This window comes from Plasmodium cynomolgi, chromosome 12, assembly GCF_000321355.1.
Source record: "Plasmodium cynomolgi strain B DNA, chromosome 12, whole genome shotgun sequence".
Lineage (NCBI taxonomy): Eukaryota > Apicomplexa > Aconoidasida > Haemosporida > Plasmodiidae > Plasmodium > Plasmodium cynomolgi.
In genome coordinates this window covers 226,617-238,341 of record NC_020405.1, presented here as the reverse complement: position 1 = coordinate 238,341, position 11,725 = coordinate 226,617, and the positions used below count along the sequence as shown (strand labels likewise).

Here is an 11,725-nt window from a genome sequence, read left to right as displayed (position 1 = left end):
ACAAAATAAGGGAAACGGAAAATAAAAAAAAAAAAAATAAATAAATAAATACAAAAAATGAATAAAACAATTACAACGTTATGGGTCTGTTCCGCTTCGTTTTGCCTTAACACGAAGAACAATGTGCAAAAAACAGCCCCATAAGTCAAAAGCATGGAGCTATATATACATATATGTAGCAACGGCGCGTTTCTCCACCAGTAGCACAGTTGAGGACGATTTACGGACGCGTGGCAACTCGGCTAGGGATTTTTCTTCAGGGTCAATCTTCTTTGCCTTGAGACTTCCCTCTGTTTTTTTTTCTGCGCGAATTTTTTGTTTTTTCCATCCTGCGAAGGGGTGAGGAGGGGGTGAAATTAGGGTGAGCGGGAATATATGTGACCATGAAGCATCATCCTCTGCACGAAGATCGTACAAGTGACGCGTGCAGACGATATGCCCACTTGGCTCTCCCAGAAGCCTTACATTCATAAGCCCATTTATGTAGTCACTATTTAAATTGTGCGTGCCCAAATTGTGCATGTTTAAATTGTGTCTAGCGTGCTTTTCCATGACGACCGCGTTGTCTTCCACAAATATTTCGATGCACTGATATATGTATTCGTAATAATTGAAGATGTTTTTTTTTTCTTCTCTGACTTCTTCCTCTATTTTGTTTTCCTTTGCGTTGTCATCTTCGATCAGTTCGTTCAGTCTGCGCGAGGGAGATGCGTGTGTGTGTGTGTATACGTATGTGTGTGTGTATACGTATGTGTGTGTGTACGTGTGTATGTACGTATGTATGTGTGAAGGGGGGAGAGGGCAATACGGGACGCACGCAACTAAAGGGGGATGCATATTACGCAGTAGAACCGGCTTCATGCGTTTTTTAAAATGAGTTGAATGAGGGTAAGGATGTGCATTTTCAACCCCTCTTTCGTTTTCCGCTCATGCGTGGCGTTCACCTTTTGGCGATTAAACGTGCACCTCTCACGCATGTCCCCATCCGTGTTGCGCTCTCACGTGCATCTCTCACACATGACGTAGTACGCCCTTTTTTTTGTCGACCTACCTGGAGGTGTCCACCTGGTAATGCTGCACCAAGTGGTTAGTCAAACTGTTTAGTAGCACCATGGCGAAGCACTTGATTTTACAAAGGTTCAAATTTACTCTAGAAAAATTTTCGCTTTCTCGTTCATGGTTCATTTCATCTTCGTGGGAGAGCTCCTGAATGCGTTCATCGATCGAGTGGAAGTAGCTGTGGTTGGACTTGGGGCTGTCCACCTCGGAGTTGATATTAACAGTGGACGAAATAACATAGTAAACCTTGTTGATGTCGTGAATTAGTAGTGCCATTTCGTTATATGTCGTGAAGTTTAGGTAGGAGAGAAGGTAAGTCAAAATTTGAATATATAAAAAAAGGAAGTAGTTAATATAGGTAAATTCGTCTACGTTCATCTGGTGGTGCACAAGGTGGTTGTATTTTTTTTTATTTTTTCGATTACGTTTTTTTCGTCGCTGTTCTGTTCTGAGCTGGTTCCTACGTCTGAAATATTTTCATCGATAATTTTTTCGCTTAACTTCGAATTGGAGCAACTGGATGTCTCTTCGTCCTTGTTCATCCTTTTTCTGTTTGGCTTGCCGCTAGGCTTGGGTGGCTTCTTTTCCTCTAGTTGGAAGTTGTTCTCTCCGTTGGTTGCTCCGCTTCCAACCCGGTTAGCCCCCTTTGCATTCCCTCTCATGGCTCTCTTCGGGGCAGACGAATCCGAGCCACTGTCCCGCGGATCTTCACTCTGACCGCTCGACCCATTCTGCGACATGTACTTCCTCAAGATGAGCGCGTAGATATCCTTCACTTGGGGAATGCGAACGGAGACATTCACGTTGCAGCCATCTCTCCTCGAGTAGTCTCTACTGGTACCCTCTGCATGTGTTCCCCCCCCAGTGGAGGTGTTGTACTTGACACCCACATCCCGTATGAAGCTTCGAACCTTATCATACAGCACTAGGTGACACGCGTTTTCGATTTCTTTAAGTACCGTTTTGACATATTTCATTTTTAGATTTTTATTAGTTAAACGGTCGTAGATATCTAGGAGGTACTGAAAGAATGGTTGCTCCATCTTATTAAACAGGAGTGTATCTGTGGTTAGGAAGTCGCTCGTGTCCCTCATTCGACGGTTTTTCTCCTGGTCAAAACACCCCCTCTCAAAATTACTGAACATGTAGTGATTTTCAATTAGGTAGAAGAGCATATGTTGTAGGCACTCCGCCAAGCTATTTACAAAGTTGTAACTCTCTTTGTCCAAAATGCAGTTAATAATTTTTTCGCTTCTACATTTTAATTTCATATCTGGAGTGAAACAGAGGCAAAAAATACTTGGACAAATTTTTGTCCCTTGGATGAATCCTTCTTTATATAGATTTCCTAAAATTTGAATTCCTAAATTTTTAATTAAGTATAGTTCTTCTGCGGAGCAGTCTGTGTATATAAACCGGTTAACACTGAGTGTGTCGATAATTTTTTGAGCAAATAGGGAAGCCACAAGGAGTACGTGTATGATATCGTTATTGTGTCCATTCTCTCGATTCCCCACTTTGGGGCTACCTGCCACTTGTTCATTACTCTCCAGTAGTGTATCATTTGGTTCGTACGAAACGGAGTTGACATTTTCTTGTTGTTTGTTTATGCCTTTATTGGGTTCCTTTTCTCGTTTCGTATAGCTCTTTTTGTGTGGTTCGTCTGTGTCTTCTTCCTCCAGGGTTGCCTCCCTTTTGACTCTCTCCTTCTGGTGGTTATCCTTTCCTGGTTCGTCATGACTACTTGTATTGAGCGTGTCAAAATGGAATTTGTGTGTGTTTTCTTTTGGGTTTATATCCCCCTCATGGGGTGTATCTGCGGGGGGGTGTTCTTCCCCATTAGAAGGTTCAACCCGATGGCAGTTACCCATTCCACTGTTTCGGCTAATAGTGTGCGTAGTTTTACTCTCCCCCTTTACGTAGTTCCTATGATTAGCATTTCCTCCCCTCATGGTACTTATTTTGCCTTTTTTCGCAGTTCTATGTTGTTGTTCTGTGGGAGGCACAACCATGCTGATTCTCCCACCCAGGATTTCACTTTCGCATTTCCTGTTGTTGATACTTTGCGCGAGGAGCAAATTATCCTTGTTGTTAAGAAACTGTTCGTATGTCTTAATCAGTTGAAGTAGTGTGTAGAGGAAATTCTTCTGTAAAATCGGATTGAACGAATTGATGCAAAAAAAGAAAACATTTCTCAATTTCAAGTCGTTAATAAAATGGGAGTTGTAAAAGTTGGATAATATTTTACTTAAGCATAGGAGGAAAAAGCATTTATATTTTACATCATTCGAAATATAGAATAAGTCTACAATTAAATTTACTACAATTAAAGATAGATCATAAAATTTATAGTTAAACATATCGACAAACTTTTCTATCTTCTTGGTGTTAATTTTTTTATGAAGAATTTCTGTAATTATTTCATTTTTCAATTTCAGAGTATTCCATTTGTTAATATAATCAACCTCCTTATTGAACATGAACTCAAAGTAGAGAATTCCTTGGCTGTATATTTGTACACGTTTTGCAATATCGGAGAGTTTAATATATTTTACGTTATTTATTTGGATATCTTCATCGGATTTTTTCTGATCAGGCTTTTCTTTCTTTCTCGTGTATTGATTTGATCCTCCCACTTTGGTCCCATTCGAGGGGTTGTTCTTCCTGCTTCCACTCCTGACTTCTGCTTTGTTAGCCTCTTCCGTGTCTCCCACCCAGACATGTGTGTGGGGGTCCACCCCTTCAGCATATAAATCGTTCACAACAATTTTGTTGATGTTAATAAATTCCATCATCACGCAAATGAGCCACGCGTGTTTATCTAAATTTTGCACATCAGTGTGGGTTACACAGAAAATATCGAAGATGTGTTTTTTGTATTGATCTAGATGGTTAACAAATTCTTCGTAAGGCATATCGATAAGATTGTAGGTGAAGACGTGATCAGCGTGTTTTTCTCCTTTTTGGAGGTCTCTCTCCTCTCCGCTGTTAATCTCTGTTGTGTGAGCATATGCTTGGCATAGTTTCCCCCGTACGTGCTGTTTCTCCTCCTGAGTCATAAACTGAAACTCACGCACGAAGTCGTTCAACTGAACTACGTAATTATTTATTAGGAAGCACAACTTGTATTTGTGTAGCTTTATAAGGCATTCTTGGATATACGCTTTGAAATAAAAAAAGTCCGAAAAGATATACGTGTGTAGGGTACAGAGGAGCTGGACATACGATCTCGAAATGAAAATATTCTGATGGTATAGAAGAGAATTATTGAAGTGCACCCTCTTAAACTGGAACTTTAAATTTAGGTCCAACTTACAGTGTGGGATAATCGATGACAACAATTCGCAGACATCCTTCGACACATCGTTGTTGTAAATGTATGGATAAAAAAAATCCATATATCTGATAAATAAGCTCGGCATAATTTCGATTATAATATTAAATATGTTTATAATTTTTTTTGTTTCTTTTTCGAGGGAACTATTTCTTCTACTTCTAATGAAGAGACAAATTAAATTATGGATCCACACTTCTAGCACATACTTCACTTTTTTTTTCCTCAAGATTTCTAGGTACTTGTATGAGTTGCTCAGATATATGTTGTATATGCTATTTTTAATTTTGAGGAGGTTGGTTTGTTCTTTGGTTTGCCTTAGGGTTGTTTCTCCGTCTTCGGGGTGGTCCTGCTCGTCGTACTCGTCCGTCGAAACGTCCGCGTTTTTTTTGCTCATTGAATGGTTCATGGTTCTTCCTTTTCCTGTCCAGCAGCTTCCTTGGGAGGGCAAATTGCTACCTCTGCTGGGTAAATTGCTTCCTCCACGTTTGTGCCCATTTTTGCACCCATTTTTGTAGCCACCTTTTGCCGTGAGTCTGGCGTTACTGGAGGGACCCCCGCTATGGGAACTGCTATGTGCACCGCTGTGAGGATGTCCCCCCCCTGACTTCCCCACCTTGTCATGTTCGCTCAGAAAGCGCAAAACTGAATCCAATTTCTCATCATACATCCTCACGTTCTTCTCCATATGGGAGAGCATTTTACTGACGATATTTATGTTGTGCTTATTTTTCATTACGTAAAGAAGATGAATAAAGAGTGTGTACATGTTTTTTTCTATCCTTATGTACACCGTGGAATCCTGTTCCATACCCATTGGTTGACTTTCTTCCGATTCGTATCCTCTAGCATGTTGCTCGTTTGGGTACTCCCCATGGGAATGTCTTCCATGCTGGTAGGGGTCTACTTCTGGGGGGCCTTCCCTTTTCTCCACCTTCCGCTTCGCTTGCGTGAATATGTTAATGAAGAAAATGTCGATGAATATTTCGAGGACGGTGCTCTTCATCGTTTCGTTGTCGAAGGTGGACACGTACCGCTCGATCAGGTCGTTCATGATGGACAGGTTGTCGCGGATGCAGTTGGTTTGGCTAGTTTGGCGGCGATCCTCACCGTTCACGTGGTGCTCATCTGCGTGGTGCTCCTCCTGCCCCTGCTCCCCATCGTCATCTTCGCTCGCCGGTTGCGCCCCTGCTCCCCGAGGGTACCTCTTCGCGTAGACGTTAAAATAGACGATATATTTTAAAATCTTCACGCTGACAATTCGAATGCTGATTTTTATGTCCTTTGAGCACCGCCTAATGGAGTCTACAATCTCGTTTGTGATGTACTGGTTCAGGTCGATGGGCTGGTTACGATGGTAATGATTGAGTGTATTCTTCCCCTCGAGTGGATTTTTCTCCTCGTTCGTGGGACTGTCCTTCCTTTCGACATGCTTACTGTGGGTACTACTGAGCGCAGGGTTGGTTATTCCATCCATAAGTTGGCACCGATCGGACAGATTTTCTACCTCCAGAAAATTCTTACAGAAATTGTAATAGATATAGAGTGTATACTCTCTCACCTTTAGATAATTATCCGTCAAGCAAGACATCAAAATATTTTGCGTTTGCTTGCATTTCAAGTACAGGTAGTTATCATTTATAATATTGTTGATTATCGAAATGCTGTAATATCTGAGATTTTTGTTTCCGTTTTCGTAGAGTATGTAGAAGAGCTGATTAAGGGCTACGAAGAAATAATCGTAAAAGGAAAAATAGAGGTGAATCTTCCACAAGATGTTGATGTAGATGTCAAAGTTATGTGCGGTGGTGTACTTGGCCAGGGCCTCATCGTCCCTCCTGTCGGTGTTTCTGTATTCGTGGCACAGCATCTGGGTGAATTTGCTCATGCGGATGGGTTTGTCCCCATTCAGGGAAGTGGCACCCTTTTGAGAAGCGGCACCCTTCTGAGAAGCGGCACCTTTCTGAGAAGCTGCACCCTTCTGAGAAGCGGCACCCTTCATAGGAGGGAGTCCCTTCTTTTTCTCCTTTTCGCCCGCGACCCACTTGGCAGTTCCCTCCTCTGAATCCTCATCGACGCACAAAAAATCATTATACAGGATGAGTATGTAAGAGTACACATTATTGCTGTTGCTGTCTATGCCTTCAATTACCTTGTCACATTTGATGTGCACCACGAGGTAGTAGTAATACACGACGAAGGCCTTCAGTTTGTTCACAAATTTTTCAAAACAGTAAAAGCCCTTATTCTTTTCTTTCTTCCTCCTAAATTTGCTATTCAAGAAGGTGTTGTTCCCTTGCGCCTCTCTGATGATAATGCTTTTGATTATGTTTCTCACTTTGCAGTTATCACAGTTGTGTTCTGCTACGTTGGACGAGTGCAAAAGGTTTTCGATATGTTTCGTGGTGCCCTCATCGAGGCTTTCCCACTGCCTGTTTTTTTTCTCGCCGTTCCAGTGACTGTTTTTTTTTTCGCAGCTCCCGTGATTGTTTTTTTTTTCGCAGCTCCCGTGATTGTTTATTTTCTCTCCGCTTGTTTGGTTATTTCTCCCTGTTTGACAAAGGCCGTTGTACCCCCAAGTGGTATCCTCCTGGGGAATGTCCCTGTGCGTGCTCATCTTCTTCGCGCCTTTATAAATGCACGTCTTGTGATAGAACGATTCACACTGCTGGCACCGGAGGAGTTGATCGTTTTTTTGCACCTCGTCGCAGCACCTGAGTAGTTTCATCATTTCTCCTGGGAGACTATCTCCTCGGTTCGTACTAAGTACCTCCTTTTTTTCCGCTTCCTCGGTGAGTTCCTGCTTTGTCCCTTTCTTCCCCTTTGCGTTTTTTTTTTTTTCCCGAAATGTCCCCCCCCGTGATGCAAGCAGGGGTTGAGAGACCCTCCTTGTCTTCCTTAAAACCGTCCAATTGAAAGAACGGCTTTATAAATTTATTCTGGCACAGCTCCTGATTCAAATTGTACAATAAATGGAAGCAAGCGTTATTCACATAATTGTATACATTAAATGTATATTTCAAAATGTATCTTAATATAAAGAGACATGTCTCCTTTACATTTCCTTCATGTCTTTTGTTAATGACGTCAAAGAATATGTGAATGGAATTTTTAACAAAGAGTGTACTTATGCTGAATAAGGGATTGTCGCAGCATTTTATTAGATCCAGAAAGAGGGATTGCAAAATGGTTTTCGCATTTTTATTGTCCTGGTAGAGTGTTTTTTCGATAATCTCTATTAGTATATAATTGACTACACTGTTTAGTCTCTTGAAGTTCTTCCTCATCATGTACTGGTTCAGGGATTCCTCCGAGGGGTCTTCTTCCCTTCCTGAGGATGTATTCATTACTTGGTTGATTTTTTTTTCTCCGTTGTTTTTCACGCCCTTTGAGTTCCCCTTTTTTTGCATTGTTAAAATGTTTTTTTTTTTTTTTTTTTTTTTTTTTACTACTAATATTTGTTTCTCTTTTTTTGTCGTTCTTCTCATCTGATTCGTATTCATGTGTGCTACTCGCAAGGTCATAATCGTGGGGGTCACCCTTTGTTGTTTTTTTTTTCCTTAAGGAGTATTTTGGTTTTTCCTTTTTTGCATTCATTTGGTACTTCCTGGAGGGTTCTCTACCATTGGTGCATTTTTTTTTCCCTCCCTTTGTGTCACTGTTTTTTGTGTGTTCCCCACTGCAGGTGCTGCTGCCTTCGGTCTCGCTCGTGAAGATGCTTAGGCTGCACGATTGGTCAGACAGTCCAGCGTCCTCCCTTCCGCGGGTGTTGCGAGTGTTTCCAGTGTTGCCAGTATTGTGTCGGCTTCCATCGTTGCGTCCGCTTCTGTTGTGCCTTCTTCCGTTGCGCGCTTCCTTGGGGGGCTTTCCCACATAGTACTCATCATCATCATCGTTGTCCGTCTCACTGTCGGATTCGTCGTGGATTCTCCTGACCGCCGATGTGCCCTTGCTTCCCCCTCCCGGCTGTTGGTCCAGAAAATACTTCCTCTTCAAATCACCCTCATAGTGAGAAAAAGAATCTGCAATTTTAATAAGCAAAAAGGTAGTCAGGTGTATGTATGTGGAGTTCACGTGGCTATTTCGGAAGTTCATCCTGTTGTACCTAAAATTGACGTTGTTTATATTGGACACAATATCATCAAGGACATATTTCTTCATTTTTTTTCGACTCTTGTTTCTAAAAAGCCTTAGCAACAAATTGGAGGAGTTCACGATCATATTCTGCACATTGTAATTCGTTTGGAGGGTCAGGGTGCAGAGGTCGAGAAGGTTAACCAGGACAGTGTCATACTCCTCTATGTACATATAAAAATCGGAAATGTAAAGGAGGCACTTCTCATAAACCCAGTTTAGCTGTATTAGGTAGGTCTCATGCACATGGTAGAACTGAATGATTCGATTTTTTATTTCGCAGTGGGATAGCTTTAGGACAACATTTTTAAAGTTGATCTTTAGGTTGATTAGAACCTGTTCGTTTAGCTCGTCCGTGTCTACATATTTTTTGAAGCACTCGAAATTGAGCAGAATCAGATACAGCAAGATGTTGTAGTGTCCGTATATGAGGTCGCACATGACGGCTTCGTTTGGCTGCTTGGCGCTTCGTGAATTGTTCGCGCTGCGTTGTTTCCCGCCATTATGTGGTGCATTTTTGGTGCCACCCTTACTACCACCTTTACTACCACCCTTGCTTCTACTTCTCGGCGCACCTTCTCCCGCGTGGACTGCCTCATCCGCTTCATCAGCATTGTTGTGGGTGTCACTTCCGCTTTGGGAAACCTCATCCCGTTCGTCCTCCGTGCCGTGCTCGTCCTCCACGTTACTGTAGGTGCCACTCCCCTGGGCATGTCCGCTTTCTCCTTTCCTTTCCCCTTCAACAGACGACGCCATGTCGCTTTTCCGACCCCTTCTGTAACAGATCTCCTTACTGAGAAATTCCTTCAAATTTGCAAAAATTTTTTCCAACACGAGTTCGACTTTGCTTCCTTCATCGTAAACCATGTGCTTATCATTTTTGAGGCATCCTTCTAGACAGGTCACTATTCGTTTCATCTTTTTATTTTTGTTTATGTCACTCGAGTTGATACTTAGGAACGAATCCATGTGTTGTACCAGCTGGGTCCACCTTCTGTTATACTCTCTGGGCTGGATAGAAACGTCACAATCATGGGTCACCACCATTTGGTTGTTTTGCTTCAAGTCGTTTTGGATGTACCTGTTGGCGTTCTCGTTTGGGTCATCTAGTCGGGACGATTCCCCCTCCGCGTTTAGGTCTGCTTCTGCGTCTGCCTCTGCGTCTGCTTCTGCGTCTGCCTCTGCGTCTGCTTCTGAGTCTGCTTCTACGTCCGCTTCCGCACCCGCTTCTACGCCCGCTTCTGCACCCGCTTCTACATCCGCCTCTATGCCCCCTTCCAACTGCTGCCCACTTTCGCCACATGGCAGCTCTACACATTTCGCTTCCATCTCCTTTATCTGCATATCATCCATTTTGCCCACCTTATTTGAACTTTCTGCGGCCCCCTCTTCTACCTGGGTGGGTTCCCTCCACTGGCTTATTTCTCCACATTTTTTTTGTACGTTCTTCTGGTTAGGCATATATGGAATGAGTTTTCCTCCCTGTGATGGATCCCCATTTTCATCCCCTTCGTTTTCGTTTGATAATAGGCTAACTGGGTTACTCTCTTTATCACCTTCGCATTTGAACTGATGGGTTGTACCATTTGGGGGGTCCTCATACGTATGCTTTCCTTTTTCTTGTACGTCCTTGGTAGGTAGTGATTGCGGGAGATCCTGCAATGTTTCGTCCTCGTATGGGGGCTTCTTTACTGGTTCCTCATCAGTCGGCTCTACTTTTGGCGGGTTAAAACTGGACAGGTGGTCATAGACCACCTCCACGTCAATGGCGTTAGCATGAGCTCCTTCGGGGAAGGCTTCCCCTGGGTAGGCATCCCCTGGGAAGGCTTCCCTCGAGTAGGCTTCCCTCGTGTAGGCTTCCCTCTTGTGAGCTTCCCCCGTGTAAGTTCCTCTCATTCCGTTTGACACCCCGCGGAGGGGTTCACTAAAGATGTTGCTCCTACCAGGGGGTATTCCAATTTTATCGAAATTCTTCAATCTGCTAAACTGGTACTTACAAGCTAACTTCATTTTGTCCATTTCGTTTATTACCCTTTGGTCGATGTGGTTGCAACTACTAAGGATGGCAGGTTCACTTGTCATTTCTTCGCATCTGTTGTGACACCAGTTTCTGTTGGAGAACCCTGTTTGCTGGTTCGTATACGTGCCACTTAACCGGTTAGAGTTGTCCACAAAACCGTGGAAGTTGGAAGAGTTTCTGAGTGGAAGCACGTCCCTGTCCAATCTTCCCTCAGAGGAGTAAGTCCCATTATTGTACATATAACCATCAGGAGGGCCCTTATAAAAACTGAATTTCTCAAAATTGCAGCTGTGAGTAGTTCGTCTTCCTAATGATGATGACGAGGAATATCTCCCATGGGGACATCCATTTTTAGAGTACATCATTTGATCATTATTTACGTGTGCATTTTTTTTTTTCTTTTCACACAGCACATGATTTTCATTTGTATATTTTCTTTTATTTTGAAAATTTTGAGATTTTAAGATTTTCAGTGCTAATTCTTCCGGAGTTTTGCAATTCTCCAGGTGGTTAATTTTTATGTTATACGAGTTGGATACACTTAGAATATGTTTTAACGACGTAGCTTCATTATTTGTTTTGTTCCTTTCCTTCACCGAGCTGTCGTTTGATCCGAGCAAATCGTATTCCTCATCTATGTTCGCATGGACGTACTTGGAATTGTTCAGGCCAACCGTCGTTGGGATAATGCTTCTAAACATTCTGGATGAAATTATGATTGTAGTTGTGGGTGTTTTTTTTTTGGGGGAGGGGGATTATAGCGACAGGTGCACACACATGCGTTCGTGGTTGCTACTTCACGGGGTACCACTTAGTTGCTGGAGTAACCACAGGAGAGAACTCTCAATTGGTGGGTCTAATGTGGAGAGAGGAGGGTTTTTATTCCTTTTCAAATTATTATAAAAGGGTGATATGTTCTATGAAGATGTGCAGAAATGGGGCGGAGGAGGGAGGCACATACGTGATGCGCGCGATGTGTACGACTGCACATTCGTATAAGCGAGCATGCAGCGAGTGGCCCCCTTGACGTCCTCGCTACCGTTTTGCACTTGGCTTATAACTATGCATATTAAAAACGCAAAAAAAAAGGAAAAAACGGAGCTATATAAATGGCTAACGGGCAGCAAAAAAAAAAAAAAAAAGGAAAAAACGGGGCTATATAAATGGCTAACGGGCAG

General features: G+C 42.7%; 1 protein-coding gene across 1 annotated transcript; it reads right to left on the bottom strand.

The window, feature by feature from the left end:
* Positions 1-242: 242 nt before the first annotated feature.
* On the bottom strand, positions 243-11,248 carry PCYB_121530 (hypothetical protein). The gene is made up of 7 exons (XM_004223484.1): positions 7,843-11,248; positions 7,156-7,724; positions 5,955-7,124; positions 1,434-5,912; positions 1,052-1,335; positions 466-694; positions 243-329 (listed from the first exon to the last, which is right to left on the bottom strand). The coding sequence occupies exons 3-4, from the start codon at positions 7,122-7,124 to the stop codon at positions 1,434-1,436; spliced, it is 5,649 nt and encodes a 1,882-aa protein (XP_004223532.1). The 5' UTR covers positions 7,156-7,724; positions 7,843-11,248; the 3' UTR covers positions 243-329; positions 466-694; positions 1,052-1,335.
* Positions 11,249-11,725: the final 477 nt, after the last annotated feature.